The 21,086-nt window shown below is 44.0% G+C and overlaps 1 protein-coding gene and 1 long non-coding RNA gene across 2 annotated transcripts; one reads left to right on the top strand and one right to left on the bottom strand.

The window, feature by feature from the left end:
- The first annotated feature begins 4,012 nt into the window (after window positions 1-4,012).
- HOXB13 (homeobox B13) lies at window positions 4,013-13,723 on the top strand. Its single transcript, XM_081885183.1, has 2 exons — window positions 4,013-4,896; window positions 11,321-13,723. Exons 1-2 carry the CDS (start codon window positions 4,206-4,208, stop codon window positions 11,629-11,631), a joined length of 1,002 nt encoding a protein of 333 aa, XP_081741309.1. The 5' UTR covers window positions 4,013-4,205; the 3' UTR covers window positions 11,632-13,723.
- On the bottom strand, window positions 11,823-15,898 carry LOC309354903. Its single transcript, XR_014162387.1, has 3 exons — window positions 15,825-15,898; window positions 14,289-14,356; window positions 11,823-11,959 (listed from the first exon to the last, which is right to left on the bottom strand). It is a non-coding gene; the product is annotated as an uncharacterized lncRNA (long non-coding RNA).
- Between the last annotated feature and the right edge of the window lie 5,188 nt (window positions 15,899-21,086).

The following is a 21,086-nucleotide window of genomic DNA, read 5'->3' as shown; positions in this document are numbered from 1 at the left end:
CTATCTATCTATCTATCTATCTATCTATCTATCTATCTCTATCTATCTATCTATCTATCTATCTATCTATCTATCTCTATCTATCTATCTATCTATCTATCTATCTATATCTATCTATCTATCTATCTATCTATCTTATAACTGAAATGTATGTGGGATGTATATTTAATTTATTAGCAAAATTCAGTATTCTGGTACATCAGCATAAATTACAATATTGAGCAAAACTGGGAAAGGGCTGAGCTCCGTGCCACACGCACACTTTCACTGCATAAAACAGTCCCGACCTCACATCCTGACATCTCCGAGCAGGGCGAGGAAAGGCCTCTTCTGTGAAACTCTGGGGAAGCTGTTGCCAGCCAGTATATAATCTGAGTCGATATAAAGTGGCTTCCGGTTATCCTATTCAGTATGGTTTGAAATTAATGACATACTTTCCATGGTAAAACCAACCGAGACGCCTGCAGCAATTTCAAGACTAGCAAATTTATACATGCGTAAGCACTTGGTCACGAATGAAATCCGTATTTCACCAGTCCAGGAATGCTTATATCCCATAATAATAAACCTGTTAGCATCCAAGGCGTTTCTTTGTTGTTTTGGCTGCAACAGACTAGCACAACTACCCCTGTGAAGATACTTCCTGGGAGCTCCACCTTGTTAGTTATCATAAACTACCCTTTAATCCTAAACGCGTTAATTCGGATGGTATGTCTCCCTGGTTTCAGTGGAATTTGCTTCTAAAGAAGGGAAATAGTCTGAATTTCTAATTACAGCACCAGACCCAGCAAAGCAAGGAACTGTTGTTTGGATCTACTAATAAAAATACTCTAGCACTGCCACTATCAGCAATATATATTTATTGCCTATTGCACATTTTGCAACCCTGCAAGGCCTCCAGGGAACATTAGCATTCAGTTCTGTCCCTTTACTCAGTATTAATTAGTTACATTTCTAGGTCTATTTGTAGCCAAACTGGTGGCCCTCAGTGTGGCTTGGAAGCAAAGGAATACATGTAACTTCACAGCACACACCCCATGAATGCCAAATCATTCTGTCCGAGTCAAATAAGGAGCTCTGTCAAGTTGCCCCAATACAATAAATAGGAAGCACAAATGTTTTTTTCTTTCAAAATTCAATTTGAAATTTGTTTCCTGTAGATGATCTAATTTGTTATTCATTTGAGGCGAGGGGAGGGATGGCACTGATGCAGATGCCTTAACTTAATTCATCTTCAAAACAGTTCTGTGAAGTAGGTCACAGTTATTTCACATTAACAGGGAGGAACTGAAAATGAGAGCTAGTGATTTGTCTTAAGGTCAAGTTTAACCAGATACAGAGTCCATAATAGTTTCCCCACTTTTCCATGTATGTAGAAAAACTCTTTCCTTCTTTCTTTCTTTCTTTCTTTCTTTCTTTCTTTCTTTCTTTCTTTCTTTCTTTCTTTCTTTCTTTCTTTCTTTCCTTCCCTGCAGTGGAATTTAACCCATTTAGAACAGGCAGATGAATCAACAACTAAAGTTTTAGTGGCAGATAAGAATCTGTGATGCCCAGACTTAAGGACTGGACAAGGCACAAAAAGACACTGCTCCTTTCTTTCCTCTTCAACATATGATTTTAAATTAGAAGCTTCAAAGATTCCATCTACCAAGAAGACATAAAAGCAACAGGGTCTCTCAGTTTAAATCAAGCCTTGCCTCTGCCTATCTCTCTAACCCAGACTAATCTCTTTACTGGAGTTTTCAAATTTCTGTGCATTTAAATGCTGTAGGTTTCCAGTGGGATTTAAAGTACAGCCAGAAGGCATCACTTTCTCAAGGTGGCGCCTGGCATTGTGAGTTATTATTATTGATTTCTTTTTGCTTCATCTAGGTTGTGTCGCCCTATACCACCTTAAGGGCCCTGGTGGGGTGTGAGGGAGACCTCTGGCTCTCTGTTCTTTTAATTCTCTCAACAAACTTACCAAACAGAGCTTGCTGCTCTCATAATTTCTGTTTTACAGAGGAGGTACAATGGTGGCTTTGCTCAAGAACACCAGCTGAGCCCCTGGATGAGGAAACATTTGAACTCAGGCCTTCGCCACCCTGTAGGCCCATCTCTCTGACTTCATTCACAACCAGACAAAACCTTATACCACACCAGCGAGATACACAGAGCATTTTCCTGGCCTTGGATGAACAACAAGAGTTTGAAAACTGGAACAATAAAATAGAATAAACTGGAATAAAACTAAGGCCTCGGTGTGTGGTGTGTATGTGGAGAGCTTGTTTTATTTTTCCTTCCCTTCTATACATTTACACTTCATTCTCCTCCGAGAGAGGGAAAGGGAGAGATATAACGAATCTATATTTAAATCGTTATATGTGCATTTTAAACGTCCTACTCCCCTTAATGAAAAAGAGGCAGTGGAGTTCCTCGTGGATAAAGAAGGCATTTTTTTTCTTCCCCTGGCTCACTACGATTTCACTTTGCCAAGACAAAAATTAGAGGTGGAAACTCCTGCGCTGCAATAGCTTTGGCGCCTTGACCGTGGCGATGAGTGTTGCCTTTAGAAAGGGGGATATAATTCTAATAGACTTCGTGGGGGGGGGAAGAAAGTATTTGGGGCGGGAAGCGCACTTTCAAGGCCAAAAAGAGATGAGTGGGGAGGCAGACTGACGCGGATGGGTGCTTGTGGTTGTATAAACGTACATCTTTACCCTGATTTACTTTAGAAAGTCAGGTTTATGTATTGCAGCAGAACACAGGCTCTCAGCAGAGCACCACGTAACATTTCCATCTCTCTCGACCACCCTTTATGTTCTGATTGTATTCATGGGGAGAATGCGGGGTTCTGTCTCCTGTCTCTCGCCCACACGTGCACGTACCATCTAGTACAGTATATTCCGTCTAATCGGACATCAGGGTCTCACTTTTGGAGCACGGCATTATTCGGTTCACCTTCCTCAAACCACTTAAGGTATGAAGATTTTGGGAAATGTCATTTCGGAAGGGCAGAGTTGCCCGTGGAGGCCGAGTTGGTGGGCTCACTTCCCTCCCAGCATCTAGTGCGAAGAGGAAAGGCCTGGTGCGTCTGACCAAGCGCAGTATCTGCGAACTTGATTTCTGCAGATATCTGAGGAAAGGGGGACAATTTAGCTTTGCACACGCGTTTTCTACCCAGTCCTTTAGCTTGCAGCTTCTCTCTCGCAATGCAGTCTGCGGTCTCTGCAAGATGTGTGTATTTTTTTTTTTAAAAAAAGATGCTTCGAATAAAATATGTCAGCCACCCCAAACCCTGGATTCAGAAGCACGTTCTTGCAATGATGGGAAGGGATACCGGCGCATAAAGCACTGAGGAAGCATTCTGGGGATAGTTTGGACACTTCGCCAAAGAATTTCGAGGAAATCAGAAAGTTTCAGACAGGCAGGATACAGTTCCCATTTATCTCAGATGGATCTTAATTGAATTAATGGTTTTCTACTGATATACCCAAAGTCAGTCTTTCTTTCTTTCTTTTATCTTCTTTCTTTCTTTCTTTCTTTCTTTCTTTCTTTCTTTCTTTCTTTCTTTCTTTCTTATTCCAAGTTCTAAACACTATAGCACTGCATATTATTCCTTCCAGATCAGCCAATGTTTCTCTTTCCATTCAATTGTGTCCACTCCGTGTGAAGCAGGGAAAGAGACGCTGGTATGTGGGGAGGGGGGCGGTAATCTTGTCTGATGGAGGAAAATAAATAAATAAATAAATAAATAAATAAATAAATAAATAAATAAATAAATAAATAAATAAATAAATGTCACCACCCCCTTCCTGTACAGAAGTCCGTCACGTGTGCAGGTCTCTCCCCCTCTCCCCTCACCCTTCCTTCTCTCTCCCTGTCTTGCCATAAAAGCATTTTCGCAATTTTTGTCTGGCCCCCTCCTCCCCAGCACGTCTCCAGTGGATGCGCCTCAGCCAATGAGCGCGCCACTCCGGGAAAGACGCCTCCTTTGCGTCGGGGGAGGGAGGGAAGAGGAGGTGGGGGTGGGGGTGCGGGGAGAGAAGCTGACGCCGGGCGCCTAGGCGACCCTCCTTTGGCAGTCGCCAGCCTTTTAAAACGATCCTCGCCGCCTCGCCCGCCCCCCAGTCGTCCAAGCCGCGCACCATCTGGTTACCCCGACCGAGAGCGGAGCGGAGCAAGCCGCGGGCGCCCATGCGCCTTCCCGCCGCGCTCTCCGCTGGATGGACCCCGACGCCGCCTTCGGAGAAGCCCGGAGGAGCCTGGATGAGGTGCCCGCCAAGAGCATGGACAGCTTGCTGAGCTCGCCGACGGCCTTCCCGGGCGGCGGCCACTGCAGGAACGTGACCCTGGGCGGCCTCAGCCCTACGATGCACGGCTCCGCTTACCCCGCTCCGGCCCTGGACGGCCCTCCTTCCTCCGGCCCCGGAGACGCGTCGACAAAGCAATGCATTCCGTGCCCGGCCATCCCGCAGGCATCCTCGACGACCAGCGCCTCGCCCTTCTCCTGCGGATATTTCGGCGGTGCCTACTGCTCGTACCGAGTGGCCCGCGGTTCCCTCAAGCCGTGCCCCGCGCCGCCGCAGCCCGGCTACCCGACGGCGGCGGAGAAGTACCTGGACGCCTGCAGCTCGGCGCCCGCCGCCGCGGCTCCCGAGGAGTACCAGACGCGCCCAGCCGAGTTCGCCTTCTACCCGGGTTACGCGGCGGGGCCTTACCAGCCGATGGCCAGCTACCTGGACGTTTCGGTAGTGCAGACCATCGGAGGGCCTCCTGGCGACGCCAGGCACGAAGCGCTCCTGCCCGTGGACCCTTACCACGAACCCTGGGCCTTGGCCGGGGGATGGAACAACCAAATGTGTTGTCCAAAAGATCAAAGCCCAGCAGGACACTTTTGGAAAACTGCTTTCGCAGGTAACCAATGCCATTTTTTTAAAAAAAAGAAAGAACGAAAGAAAGAAAGAAACGGCCGCCTCTTTCTCCTCTCCCTCCGCCCCACCCCTGTCACCGCCGCTGCCCTACAAGGCCGCCAGATCCTCGGGGTGGATTTCGTGGTTTTCCAGGGAGCTGGGTGGACTCAGGGAGCGCTTGATCCCCAAAAGGAAAAGAGCTGGGGCCTCCATCCTGTCTGCTTTTCAACCTAGACGTGTGTTTGTGTGTTTGTAGTGACTGCGGGTAGTCCTGCTTGGAAACTTTGCAGCTGCTCCAGACCATCTTTCTTCTCAAATATTCACCATCTATTCTGGCGCCGATCCCTATATTAGCTTAGTTCTTGGGATACCCGCGTTGCATGTGTGTACGTGTTTCTATATCACACCCACCCACCCTATAATAAGATACGATACAATATAATACATCCAGCCTAATTCCCCCCAGTTGTGTGATAAATTAATGTGGCCTCATCAGCTTCTAAGAGAACTGTGTGCGTGAGTGTGTCTAAATCCAATCAGTTCATATTGCGATGAAATCAGCAGCAGATTTTTACACCTTACGCGCTGCACGCGCAGATATAGGTATCAAGCATGCACCAGCAGGGTGGCTAATTTCATTGCTGTATGAATTGCTCTCAGGGTCACCTGAAAATTTATTACAAATTATATATGAGGTTAGACAACTATGTACGCCCTTTGTGTGTGCTTCTCTATCCTCTTAGTTGTTGCTGCTTTAGTTTACATATGAAAAATGCTGCTCACAAAGGCTGTGAAATCTCACCTACTGGTTATTTTTCAACACCCAATACGACCTGGCGGGTTAGAGCTTTTTTCTTTTTTCTTTAACATACCCTGGATCCTTCGGATAATAGCTAGAATTAAATATGAACCAGCTCTCCAGCAGGCATGATGTAATCACAGCGTAAAAAAAACACACGGGTAGTGTAATCATAAATGTCTCTGAGCATGTGTGGAGTGCCCTTCCCTCATCGCTGAGTAGTCCCCAGTCAGCCCCAATCACAAACCAGAATTAGGGCGAGGGCCTCTGTGTTTGAGCACCCTCTGTCTCCAGGACCTGCCATGCTATCAATATTGCTATCTCATTAAATCAGATCAGTCTCTACAAAGGAGCTGCAATATATTGGTATTGCTACAGGTGCGTAATACTCTATCTTAGGTATCCCACCCATCCAGCTTTCTGTGTCCTTATTTTCAGGGCTGTTCCTTTGTTTTTATAAAAAATCCTGATCCATCGCATCCATTAGAAACAGAAATACTCCCCCCCCCCCATAACATTGTGCACAGTCAGATAGGTTCCAAGTGCCTTAGGGCAGATGCAGAAAATTATAGGCAATGGTAAGGCTGGAAATTATTGCTGTTCCTGCCGTGCGCCCCAATGTATCAGTGGGACACTGATTGTAGAATTGAGACATAGGAACCATTTATTTCCGCCTGGAAGTCTAATGTTGCCACTCTAGAGCAAATTAACTGTGTTAAGGAAGGCAGGCTAATCTCAGTATTTCTGCTGTACTGGTCTGGAGACCCTGCTAGATGGAATGGAGAAAGAGGAGAGAAGTCCCTGAGACAGACTAGTCCTAAAGAAAGGATTATGGCAGGGACATGTTGCATCCACAACAACATAGGTAACTGTGGTGGGCCTAGGCAGAGGGGGTATTGCCTTAAATATATCATGCACAGACAGGGTTTTTTTTGCTGATAGGAGAGCCATCTGGATGCAGGTAGGATGGACTAGATTACTGCTTTCAGCTACTACATTCCTGTGAGTCTCTGTGTGGCCTTCCAGTGACCACTCACCTAACTGGTGCTTAATATGACTTTGCCACAAGGGGTCGTAGAATCTTCCCCTGCTTTAAGCACAGACCTGCGGCCATTGCAGTGTGTGACTGCAACCGACCAAACCATTCATTCTGGCTCAAGCCCTATTAAATTCTGCAGGAATTCTCAGGGGGTAAGTGTGCCTTCAGTTGCACATCTAATGAGTAGCTGGTGGACTATCAGATATGAGATGTCTTAACAGAAGTGACAGACCTGTTGAGTCACTCATAGTTAAGTGGCTTTCCTGAAAACAAATCTCCCAAGTCTATAACAACAACAACAAATTAAGTTGGGAGCTAAGTGTGTAAGGTTTGAGGTTGTGCAGAACTTTTCATCAAGCAGAAGAATTATGCAAAACCCCAGGCCTTGGGTACTCCAGCACCAACTAAGCTTCTTCCACAAAGCATACCAATATATATTTACACTAGCCCAAGCTTGAGGTTTTAGTCCTCTTGCAGTGCAACAACAAATATTTAGTCAATTTAATGTTTTCAGTCAATTACCGGGGACCCAATCCCTACCTATGACTAATGACCTGACTTCTGGTCCACTTTTGCATTTACTTGAAAGAAATCTCATTTAATTTCCATGGGACATCTTTCCACTTGAGTTTGTTTAGAATCACTGCTAAACTTTTCCTAGGGGCAAAGAGAAGATCATTCATCTGCTTCTCTGCTTATTAATAACAAAATTACACTGATCCACACTTACACCGCTAAGCGTTAACACAAAATACAAACTCAGTGCAGAAATGTTGCTTGTTTATCAATTTTCCTGAATTATTTCTAAATCATCTTTCAGGGCACATTGCCCTCACAAGGCAGTGTACAAAAATTCATCCACAAAACGTAGTGGTATATTATCCCATTAAATTAAAAATCACATCACATCTTTGAAATTGGTGTAAAATGTATTGCAACCATTAATGAAATAGAAATTAAAATGTATTAAGATTTCTCTTAAAAACTGCCAGCAATGGGGCCACATATACTTCCTAATGTGTGTGGGGGGGAAGTGGGGAGATAATTCCACAAATAATGAATTACTGTGGGGGGGGGGAATCTTGCCCCTAACACTCATCATTCTGAAACGTCTTAAAACTGAACCACAGAGCATGGTAAATCTGTATATTTACCTCAAAATGAGTGTCCATAATACTTTCTGTGAATGTAGTTGTAAACTGGCAATCTCCTTATTACTTTTATTAACAGACACATCTTCCAAGCCACAACATAATATTAGCTTTGCTGCAGCAGCAACAATTACTGTATTTACTTTTATATAATTCCGCCAAAAGGTGCAAAAATCTTAAAAGCAGGGAAGCAAATTTATGATATAAAGCATTTATATGCCACCTTTCTTTTTTCCTTTTCCTTTTTTAAATATGGCACCTTTCTGATGCACAACCTCCCAAAGCTGTTTACAAGATTCTGAAATAATATTAGAGCAATAAAATTTAATATGAGACAAGAGAAGAAGATTCCTGTAGGAAAATAAATAAATATGACAAGCGCATTCTATGAGGACCTTATATTTATGAGCAAATAACTTTTAAAACTCTGCATCAGTGTAACCATTGTGGTGCTGTAGGCCCCAATCCAGTGTATCCCAATGTTTTAGGTGTAGTAGCAATTTCACAGTGCTCTGTGCTCCCAGCAAATACCAGTGCAATTTTGTTTCAGAATTGCTCATGTGAAACCCTACATTATCCATTATGGTGATTCAGTATTTCACGTCTCATGTCTTTAAGGCCACCAGAACAACAACAAAAATTAAAGGTGCAATAGCAGGAAGTTATGGAATATCCTCCTCCAGCAAATATGCCTGGCATTGACATTTCTGCACCAGGTTAAGACCTACCTGCTTACCTTGGCTTTTTTGAGTTGCTAGCAGTAGCCTCTGTTGTTCTATTGAGTTGTGTTGGCTCCCTGAGATGTTTTTATGATTGATCTACAGCTGATTTTAGGCATGTTTTATCTTCTCTGCCTATTTCTTAGGTTGCTTGCATTGTAACTGATCTGTAACCCACATTGAGATTGTAAGATGAAAGGTGGTATACAATTATATTAAATAAGTGTGTGTGTACATACTGGTACTTATTTAATATTTAGTGTATGTATGTACACACACACATTTAATGTGTGTGTGTGTGTGTGTGTGTATACATACTTATTATATCCACACACACTTATGTAATATAATTTTATACCTTTTTTTTTGCATGCAGCCCCACTCAAATGAATGGGACCTGCTTGAGTCCTTCCATGCATCTGAATGGGGCATGGGCAGGAGAAATTTCCATTGGGTTTGCTCTAATGTTTTTACTCAGTTATGCAATTGCTGTTAGTTACAGCTGACTGCACAGTGAACAGTGGGCAATGAAATAAATTCATAGCTATTCAAATTATGTAACAACAACAGCGTTTATACTACAATAAGGTGTGCTGCCTTCGATCACCTCAGCATTGTATTGCTGTGGCAGTATAGCCCCCAAGGAATATAAATATTTCAGTAATGTATAACGCTGTGTAAGGTTATCCACCACCAGCATCTAGCATTATTTATTGGTGTCTAGGCAGGAAATAATTACTCCAGACAGACAGGACACACAAGCAAAAACCTCTGTCTCAAAGATTTAGTAAAGGATTTTTTCAAAATATTAATGGGGACATTTGAAGTTAAGCACTTATAAATCTATGGCTTCCAGTGGTAGATTTAAGCATGTGCATACATCTCTTTCATTGAAGATACAATGGGAATTAAAAATATCTACCCTTGGCTGCATCATGTCCATGTTTTTAAAAACTCATTTAGTAAAATGTGCCAAAGATCATAAGACTCAACTGAGGATCTGGAGTGCAGATGATGGCTATAATTTATGTTAACTGATGTCCCACCCAAGATATTTCAATGCAGCATAGATCCCGGATGAAACCATTTCACATTAATTTTCAGATCTATGTGGCCATACACTGACCACCCAAACAGTTTGACTTTTGTTTCATAAAGATACACCACAAAGATGCTTAAGTGTTGGGTCACAAGCTTTTTTTTATTAAAAAAAAAAGCCGCACGCGATAAAATTAATAAATAACTCAGCCAGATCTTTTGTTTCTCTTTCCCCATTTTTACTTATTTTTGGAAGTAAAAGTTCTAGCTCAGTCTTGAAATTTCAAGAAAGCATCTTGCTTGTTGGCACCATAACCCAACAATTCCTCAAAACACAGCAATCCCCTTTGTTAAAAAGCTTTATTACATTTTTAAAAAATTCCACACATTATGAAATTGTACGCTCCTATCTACTAAAATTATTTCAGCACTCACTTTATTTAGGTAGCACTGCAGGTCCCAAAACAGCATCTGGCTTTTTCCATCAGATACCAGTAACATGCAACAGCAAGTAACTATAAGAGGAGTATTTCCTCGTACTATTCAGTTCTGCAGGTTATATTCATACAAAGTACCAAAACACAGTATTATTTTCTGTGAGCACTGTTCATTACTATAGTCTTCACCTACAGCCATGTCCAAACTCCAGTGACACACACAGGAAGGCTAGCAGTCTGTTTGGTGTTAATGATTACATAGAAATGAAACACTGACAATAATTTATTAATATACAGGTGTGTGTGTGTCTAACTAAATCTTGTGAATGTGAAGATGGTTGCTAAAACATATGTGGGTAATCAAAACCTAGTCCTGAATAATTTCCTAACACAACCCCCTTTCCTAAAAAATATATATTTGGAAATCAGTTCCATTGAAATCAATAGGGTTTTGCATCAAATTATTTACAACCAGTGTAAAAGTTGCTCAGCTGATCTGAACCCCCAACAAAGATATTTTAATCCAGACTAATTTGCAATTTTAAGCCCTGCACTATTACTCTTTATAATAAATTAAATACCTACAGGAAAATATGTGGCACACTTTGCTTCTAACTCCCGTTGGTTAAAATGGGTTGGAAGCAAGTGAAAGGAATTGTTGCCAGGCAGATCAGTTAGGTAGAAAAATAATCGATTTCTAAATTTTCCCACGTCTGTATTTGACAGCCCACATTTGGTCGAATTGGGTGTTTTGTTTTTACGCACAACCTCCACATTTATCGCGCCGTGATTTCAGTGGGATTTTATGCGCAAAGCAAACTTCTCTAAAATGGTGTTGTGCTCTCGCAAAGCAGAGAAACGGCCTCACCGGCATCAGACAGAAGCCGTGGGGGGGGGGGGAGGCATTATGGCGGCAGATCTGTGTTTCGGGGACAAATCCAATGCATGTGAGAATAAATAGGGCAGGGGGGGAAATGAGGTGGCGAAAGATAACCAAGAGAGAATGAAATGAAACGGATAATCTTCTGCAGAGTCTTAATTCGTGAGTTTAGGGACCAAGAGAAAGCCCAGCGGTTTTTTAAAGAGTCCATTTCGCTCGGCTGCGGCCTTGGGGGATTTCCTAGACAAAGGACTGGGCGGTGGTGCTTATGAGTTTCATTCCCCAGGGCCGGCCTTCCTTCCTAACTCTCGTCTGAGTTTAACGCGCTCTCCTCTTTTCTTCCTTTCCTCCCTTCTGCCGGTCAGAAGCTGTAGGCCAGCACCCTCCGGAGGGGTGTACCTTCCGCCGGGGGCGCAAGAAGAGGATCCCTTACAGCAAAGGGCAGCTGAAAGAGCTGGAGAAGGAATACTCCAACAGCAAGTTCATCACCAAGGACAAGAGGAGAAAGATCTCCGCCGCCACCAACCTCACCGAGAGACAGATCACCATTTGGTTCCAGAACCGCAGGGTCAAAGAGAAGAAGGTCGTGGCCAAGGTCAAAGGCACCAGTGCGCCCGCGCCCGCGCCTGCCACCACCAACAGCAGCGGCGCCGGCAGCGCCAGCAGCACCCCGTGAGACGCAGGGACAGACTCTCGGAGGAGGAATCCATGGAAAGGCGGCGGGAAAGAAGCTCCCCCCGCGAGGAAGGGAGGGGGAAATTAACGCAGGCTGCTCTGCTGCCTCCCCAAAGCCTTGCGGGGACAGGAGATGGTAGGGGGAAGGAGGCCGCGGGCGGCGGAGGAGGAGGAGAAGGGAGGAGGAAACGAGAGCAGAATTACGCACGTGGACGCTTCAATGGCTTCTCCGCTCTCCAGCCTCCCACCGTCTCCCTTCTCCACCTCGGTGGAAGCCCACGAAATTCGCTTAGCGCTGGCGTGGCTGGCGGCCTCTCCTAGCCTCTCTCCTTAAAAAAAAAGTTAATTATCGTCGTTGTTATTGTTATTGCTGTTTCCTCCAATACGTTAAAACCCGATTTGCAAAGCAAACGGTGTTTTTTTATTTTATTTTTAAGCGATGCCTTGTTGTTATTGTTTTTATTATTTTATTATGGGGGGGGGGAGCTGGGAAGGGGAGAAGAAAGCCGTGTGCAATTTGCAATTCATTTTTATGTGTTGTGGGTTTTTTTCGGGGGGAGGGGCGTTGCCACCTTAGCGCCATTGCTATGCGAATTATATTCTATTTTTCTTTGTATCAAGTTCCGTAATTCAGAGCTGCTTTAGGGGGTGGGGGGGAGACGAAAATAAAACCAAGAAAACGACAACTGCCTATCAATCGAACCGAATGTTAAATAAATTCTCCATAAGCACCACGATGGCTCGGCTTGCTTTCGGTTCCGTTTGTCTGTTCGTCGAATAGGAACATTTTGCAGAAGCGAAGGAACAGACTCTTCTTTCATCTGTGTGAAATATTGATAGGAATTTTTACCACGAAGAAAATCTATTACACATACATACATACAACATAATCTATGTTTTAGGGGACTTGTAAATTTGAGAGGTTATAATCTATATTTAAATCTCAGCATTGCATATGACGAAATTAATATTTTAGAATGGCTTGTATGTATACGTATATGTATGTATGTGTATATAGGCTAACCACCGATTGACGATTTTTTTTGGGGGGGGGAGAGTTGATTAATCATATGACAATGATCCCTTTATCGATTGCATTTAAATGAATTTGAGTACTACCAAAAGTTAATAAGTGCCTTGGAAGACACTGAACGATACGCTAGAGAATTTACAATACAGCAAACCGATAGTTGCAAGGGGAAGTCAACCTTAAATGTTTTATTTTTCATTCCCTATTTACCACTCCAGAAAAAGGACTTGCCTTCAAGCACAGCCCCACGGATTAAAAACCTGCTCCATCCGCTAAAGCGTGGAGGCCTATTTTGCTTGTCTGTATAAAATACAATGGAACATAAAGGACTGAAACCATTTATGCACACTCAGAACGGGGGCAAATCGTTTTGAATCCAGCGAATCTTGTTGGAAAGTAAATATGGATGGGTAAATTATAACGTTGTAAATTGTTTGGGATGTTGCCTACTATTATTGAGGTCCTGCTCCTTAGCTACATAAAATTGGGAGCTAGTTCTCTAGATGAATTGGTTTAGAATCTGGGTATTTAAAGGGGAGTTTGTGCGTGGGAGGGGGGGTGTGAGGAGGACCCGGAAGCAGACGCTTCTCCTAGTGCCGGTGCATAGCACGAGGGTAGCCAACAGGGCGCCCTCTCCATGTTGTTGAACTCGGACTCCCATCAGCCTCAGGCAGTACAGCCTATAGCCAGGGATCATGGGAGTTGTAGTCCAGCAGCATTTGAAGGCCACTACATTGGCTACCCCTGGCTTAGTCAATACTAATAGTGCGGTGACTGTAGGTCCTTAAAGAAATTATTCATCCGGGGCGTTGAGATGAGACTCTAGTTCAGAATCTCTTATTCTCTAGAGAAGAAGAGAGGGAGAGGTTTTCGAAATCGAAGAAAATACAGCCAGACCTACACTTTGTTTACACTCCTGTACTAACCGTGCAATCCTATGAGAGTCTACGCAGAAGTAAACCACTTTGAGATCAGTGGGACATACTTCCAAGTAACTGTGTGTTTAGGACTGCAACTTTTACTATTATTTTGAAGCAATTTCCACTGAAATCAATGTGCCTTACTTAGGAGTGGTTTCAGCATGATTTTGGTACTATTAAGCCTCTACAATCTGATTCTGGTGCTTAGAAGTAACCACCCACTGATTTCAATGCAGCTTGCTCATAGTGTAGGAGAGTGTCTTATGTTCATCAGTTGTCTGTTTATTATTATTAGTGTTATTATTTGTACTTCTATACGCATGTATATAATTTATTCTGAATGCCGCAGAGATTTCATAAGCAGTGCTCATTATCTGACACCACAGGACCAAACATTAATAAACGTAATAATAAATGACAGAAATAAAAGAATTAAATGCGCAAAAAAAAAAAAAAGGACAGTGGAAAAAAGGTATTTTTCAAGTAGCCAACTCACCTGATTCTAAGGTGAGAAGATTCTGAGGGGTGGGGATTGTTTCAGTGTTTATTTCGCTCTGTTCCGTCACAAGTGTTGGTGACATTCCTGAATCCCCTCCCCGCTCGGTACCTCCCTTGAGTCGAACTGGGTCGTAAACCTTAAACAAAGCTTCATACTTTCGTTTTAAGCCCCCCCCCGCCCCCAATATATGTGTATTCCTCGCCTCTTACATCTCACAACTTGCTCTGCCAGTGCTTGATCGTGTCAGATCCTTTGCGTTGTTCTATCTCAGAAGGACCTGGGATTGAAATACAGAACATCTAATGAGAAGTTCATTATCAGTGCGCACGAGTAAGTGGAAGGCCAAGTTCAAGGATGAACTGCTCTTTCTCTCTTTGGTAAGACCGCAATGAGGCAAGCTGACGACTTTATATATATATAAAGGAAATATATATTTCAAAAAAATGCATGCCTTTTTTTGAAAGAGAGATCTCCCCGCCCCCCCCGCCCCCGCAAGACAATCTCAATCTGCCTGGCGTGTGATTTCGGAGACAATATTCTGTTGCATCTACTGTCATGTACTGTATTGTGGTTGCTGGAGGGAAAGGCGGGGCTCCCCCCCCCTCCACCTTCTTGTAGGTTTCCCTGGAAAGAAATGGTGTTCTGTCGGCAGTGAGGATGTGCTAGCAACCCTTCCCCCCCTCTCAGTCATTGAAACTGAGGAGGGAGGAGTGGCGCACCAGTGGATAAGGATTGGGTCCAGCGCGGTGGGGGTTGGGTGCCTAAGGGCTGAGGAAGCCGCTCCGCCCGCCGGCATGCGCCACCTCCAACAGCACCGAGGGAGGGGCGGCTTCCCAGGCACAGTAAATCAGGCCTTAACTTTGACCCCAGAGGTCGGGTTACTCCTGGCACATAGGCGGTGTTGACCTTGACTCCAGCCCCCACCCCCACCCCCGCCTCACGCTCCCCGGAAAAGAAGGTTCTTCAGATCAAAAGGAGTTTATTGCATTTATTTTCTCCCTCTTTTTGCGACGGTGGTGGGGAGGGGGGGAAATGACGCTTTGGCGTTTGCTTGCAAGATTAGGTCAGCAGCTCCACCTTCCGGTCACGCGTATCAGTGTAATGTTATATATATAAATAATGTACATTATTTATATATATAACATTACATACATACAAATATATATATATATATATATATATATATATATATATATATATATGTGTGTGTGTGTGTGTGTGTGTACTGTTATATATATAAATAATGTTATATATAAATATATATATATATTATATATAGCCTTTCCCTTATATATTACTATATATATATATATATATATATATATATATATAGCCTTTTCCTTGGCTTCATTCTTCTGCGCTCCCTTAAGCACGCGCTCCTGCGCAATTTGGTGGGCGTGTGTCGTGTGGGGTAAGATCTGATCTTATTTCCAAAATCAGGTAGCAGTTGGGACAAGAGGCGAGGCAAAAGAAGAATCGGTTGGGCCAATTGGCTACACAAAACTTCACACACATCCCAGAAAACCCCACCTAAACAAATGCGTTAAAAAGGGGGGTCGAATTGGCACCAGATTTGTCACGACCTAGACACGGGACCTCCTTGGAATGTCAGGAATATACAGAAGAGCGTGCCTGTGTGAACCTTGAATAACCACATCATCTGTGCCCCTCGCAAACTAGGATTGCCATGCTTAGGTAACGCTTTCCTCCGAGGGGATTGCATGTCCTGCCTCTTTAATCCTTACACTGTAAATTATAGCGCTCTCTTTAAGGCAGTCCTGTTCTCTCCCCATTCTACAGATGGCAAGGCTGAGGCTTCTAGGTAAATGACGGGTCCAAGGCCACACACACTGAATCTATAGCTGTGTGAAATTTTGAATTTGGGACGTTACAAACTGTAACTCATGCGCTCCAAACTATATTTCCAATTCATCTCACCTTCCAATACTGCTGGTTTTTTTTCCTGGGATTGTCTACTGCTACTATTTATTTCCAGTTATGTTACCGGCAAAATCATTATCTCCTACTTGGGGATCAGGTTACATGTAGGATTCTTGAATTGCTCCCTTTATTTTGTGCCCAAGATATAATTTTGACTATTGATATTCCAGCCCTCACCGCTCCCCATGTGGAATTTGGTGCTAATCAAATGTAAAAATCCCAATTTTGGCAAGTTGGGTAGCCCAGTTTTTATTCATTAAAAAGCTCCTATTGGAATGCTTTACTCTGTGAAACCGAATCCCACCTGCCTGCAGGTCCAAAATCTTGGAAAACGATAGTCTTTGGGAGTGAAAAACCTCCTTCTATGAGGAAATTAAACAAGTTGCAGAAACCATAAAATTTTGAAATCTACTCCCTTGGGGGGGGGAATTAAACCCCAGAGGTTGTGGTTTCTACTAGTAACCCCAGGGGTTACTAGTGTGTTTCTACTAGTGTGTGTTCTACTTGACACACAGGCGTGGTGTGTCAAGTTTTCTCATTCTAGCTCAGGCGAAAATGGAATAAACCGTAGATGTGCCATATTATTATTTGGTTACATTAGATTAAGAAGCACCTATATTAAATGATAGGGGGAAAATATTATGTGTATCGTACATATTATTGACCCAAAAGGAATGATCCTCAAATAAATAACCCTCAAACACTTCCCCCTTCTGTACCAATTTTGCTCTGGCTCTCCCTCCCTAGTCATTTAATGGAACTATTGACAAGGTTCCCTTTTAATTCTGTTTCTCTACGAAGCTTCGTCTCGGGGAAAGTCTGAATGGAGTCGTTGCCTTTTGTTTGGAGCCTGGAACTTAAGACGTAGGGGATACCAAACGTGCTATCCAGAAGATCAATCATTGCTTTCCTGTTCTGTATGTGAATCAAATGGTGAGGAGTAGAGGCACATGGCAAAAAAGGAAGAAAAAAAGTGGAGGGGGTGTCATGGGGTCTGTGTGCGTGTGTCTGTATCCCTGAGCCTACATTTTCTTGGGTTTGTTTTACGGCCTGCCTTCATAGCCTTAAAACAGGCCTTTAAAAGTAAGAATATGGGGCTCAAAGCAGCACTTTAAAATCTCTCGGACTCTCACTGGCGTGTTTATAGCCACAACACTGAAATCGATGGAACTTAAAAGGGTTTAAATTTGCCTGCGATGTTTGCTGTGTTCCGAAATACAAAGAAATTCTCCTTCCCTCACACAAGCACGCTGGGCTTCCCAGGCAAACCTTGCTCAAAGTGGTGCCATTTAAGTCCCATTCATTCCAATAGAAATGAATCCACGGTCTGCTTGACACCCATCGTCTTTCTTTCCTTCTCCCAATGCAACACGCGCAGCGCCCGCCTCCTATCCATGCCTGCTCGGAAGTAAGTCCCACTGAGTTAAACGGGGCTTACTCCCACATAAGCGGCTACAGTATGGCAGTCTCCACCCCCACTAAAATACCACCGACCGAACATTCAAAAACCAATGCCTTTGTGGTTAAGTCTGCAATCCTAAGCACTTTTACAGTATTATGAAATCCCACTGGATTTTATGGGACTTGCTTTCGAATAAACATCCTTAGTTAGCCTCAGGCAATTAAAACCCTTTGCCTCCATGGCGCCCGTAGTCTATGCCTCAGTCCCAGAAAACCTGTTGTGCATTTCAGAACAGCACACAGCAAAGGGCCTGCGGGAAGTCTGGGTGTCGCGCAGCCTGCAGAAAGTGGGTTGCATAGGGTCAAAACATCTAGAGAGCCAGGGACCTCCAGAAATAATGTGTTGGTGTTTGGGCTTGTTGTTTCTCTTAGCAAGATTTATTTATTGCCCAGTGCATGCAAAACAAGCTGCATGATTATCTACGAGAACTACTTCTAAAGCAGCTGACAGCGGCATGGATCACCTTCCTGCACAAACCCCTCAGAGGCTTCTGGGGATCAATAGCTTGTTTATTACACTCTCTCTGCCTAGAAACAAACAAAAGATTAATTCTTGCTCGCTCGCTCGCCCGCCTTCCCCCTTCCCAGAAGATGTCTTGGAATCATCACTTGCTATGCCATAACTTGGCAGTACATACAGGAGGCCACAATTAATAACACACTACTCTCGTGCAACCCTACTGACTTTTAATCGAACCACTGTGGAGCACCTGAGATGGATCAGGTTTTCTTCCTGTTCCCGACAGCAAAGGTTTTCACATTCCTTCTTCCCATAAATTGCACACCCCTTGATTGTATGCTTTTAGCTTCCCAACATGTGGAATACATGGGTTTTGAAAATGCATCTGTTCTTCCTTTCTTCCTCTTTTCTTTTCTTTTCTTTTCATCTGGGAAGCAGGAGGGAGAGGACCTTCCCAATGCTACAGAAATTTGGAGATGGCGAGGGGGAAGTTTGGCTGAGAGTCATGAAGATCTTACCCAGCGGTGGATGAAGCACGCCTGAAATTCTTGTTAAAAATCCTAGAAGGAAACGAACACGTCACAATCAAGAATTTTCCAAGGTTTTTATTTTTTTAAGCATGGTGGGGAGCATGCTTGGATCCTTTCCCCCCCGGTTACGGTGTCTAAAAGTTCTTCCCTTCCCCCCTCCAATTTAGCTATTTTTCGCTCTCTTTCTTTTTAACCCTCCTCCCTCAACTTCCACGTTTTTGACCCTGTGAATGAGGCTTTACGAAGACCTCCCAGGGCCTAGTAAACAAGAGGGAGGGGGAGGGGAAGAGAGATCGGGTTTTTGTTGTCAAGTTCAATGGCAAAAACCGCCTTCCAGCCGTTTCCGGAGGAGAGAGACATCTATCACTCAGTTCTGGGAAACAGACTGGGTGGAGGATGGGAGAGCGGGTTGTTGGGGGAGAGGGAGGAAAGAGACGGATGCCCACTGAGATTCATGGAGTAGACATAGATCTCTACACGTGTGAGTGTGTGTGTACGAACACACCGGGAGGGAGGGGGAAGAAAATCTGGAAGTGAAGTACAATCCTGTGCATTTTTACTCGGAATTATCCCTCTGTGTCCAGTGAGGCTTACTCTAAGGTAAATGTGCAATAAGACTGCAGCGTTAAAGTCAGTGAGATCCCATTTATCACGGATCAGGGGTAAACTTCTCTTCTCTTCTTGGGCCGAGAGAATTCTTCTCCAAACACATCCACAAAATCTCGACTTGCAAGTAGACTCAATTCATCCTAACGGAGCTCCTTCCCACCGTAGGAGGGTTTCGTTCTGATGACGAGAAAACGTTAGGAATAGATCCTTCCTATCAAAACAATTAGTATTATTTTATTTTTTTTTAAAAGTAGGGCTGGACTCTTCTCTACACGTCAAGGAAATATGAACAGCAAACACAGGCTTAATTAAACAAAAGTTGAGCAAAACAGACGCGTGACTTAGAATTTTATTTGGACCGGCGATTCATGGGTCAATTCTTTGTTTAGCTATAGAGCTCACTGGATGACTTTGGACCGATCCACATCTCTCAGCCTAATCCATTTTCTAGGGTTGTTGGCAGGATAAAATAAGGACAAAAATCCCGTGCTGCCCAGACTTTTTTTTCCCCCTCCAGAAGAAGAGTGAAATATAAAGATATAAAAGGGGATAATATTAACCACAAGTCATTTAAATAATAACTTTTACACATTAAGAGCTGCTGTAACAGATGAACGGAGGGATAAGAGCTGTTCAGCTATGAGCTGTGTGCCTAACTTTAAAGTAAGTTCTGCTGAAAGCAAAGGTATTTTCGCCTAAGTCCGTGTGCTTAGGATGGGGACACGTACTGCGTATTTCCATAGCAATTCATTCTCTTTTTCCTTTAATTTCGAAAAGCGTCCTGTTCAGAACCGTCAGGTGATGCAAGTCGTACTAGTACATGGGTAGGCAAACTTAGCCCCAGGGACCGGATCCGGCCCAATCGCCTTCTAAATCCGGCCCACGGACGGTCCAGGAATCAGCGTGTTTTTACATGAGTAGAATGTGTCCTTTTATTTAAAATGCATCTCTGGGTTATTTGTGGGGCATAGGAATTCCTTCACTCCCCCCCCAAAAAAATCTAGTCCGGCCCCCGACAAGGTCTGAGGGACAGTGGACTGGCCCCCTGCTGAAAAAGTTTGCTGACCCTTGTACTAGTATCACTACCCCAAATGATCTTGGACTTCTTTTCCTGCCCAAACACACACATTTCGATCCGTGCTCTATACTGGGGTTGGAGAGGCTTTCTATATACAGTACAGTGGTACCTTGGGTTAAGTACTTAATCCGTTCGGGCGGTCTGTACTTAACCTGAAACTGTTCTTAACCTGAAGCACCACTTTAGCTAATGGGGCCTTCTGCTCAGTGGCGTAGCGTGGGGGGTGCAGGGGGTGCTGGCCGCAACGGGCACAACAACTGGGGGTTAGAGTTAGGGGGTGCAAATCCACGAGTTAGGGGGTGCAAATTACTTGCCTTGCCCCGGGTGCTGACAACCCACGCTACACCACTGCTCCTGCTGCTGCCGCGCCACCGGAGCACGATTTCTGTTCTCATCCTGAAACAAAGTTCTTAACTCGAGATACTATTTCTGGATTAGCAGAGTCTGTAACCTGAAGCGTATGCAACCCGAGGTACCACTGTACTTCAAAAGGAATAGGACTGCACCCCAGGAGAGTTTCCCTAAGGGCAAAACTATGGTGTGCATCTTCCTGAGACTTACCATATCGCAGGAAAAGGCCCCTTCTCGTGTTTGTGTTTATATCCGTCTCCGGCACCCTCAATTCTATACGCAGAAAAAACAGGATCGTGTCTAACTTTTTATTCATATACTTTGTGTAAGCAAGGAAGTAGTGATTTCTGCGGCTGCCTGTTTTCGAGGGGAAATGGCAAAGAAAGGGAACATATTTTGGACCACTGGCTGTCTGCCTTCATTCCTTCCATTTTCTTTTATTACATTTATACAGTATACCACTTTTTCTTCCAAGCAGTCCAGGGTGGTGTACAGGGTTCTCCTGCTGCTCATTTCATCCTCACAACACCCCTGTGAGGTAGGTTTGGCTGAGAAATGGTGACTGGCCCAAGGTCAC

This window comes from Podarcis melisellensis (assembly GCF_964234715.1).
Source record: "Podarcis melisellensis genome assembly, chromosome: 13".
In the NCBI taxonomy this organism is placed as follows: domain Eukaryota; kingdom Metazoa; phylum Chordata; class Lepidosauria; order Squamata; family Lacertidae; genus Podarcis; species Podarcis melisellensis.
Note: the sequence above shows the minus strand (reverse complement) of the source record. Positions and strands in the feature narration are given on the sequence as shown.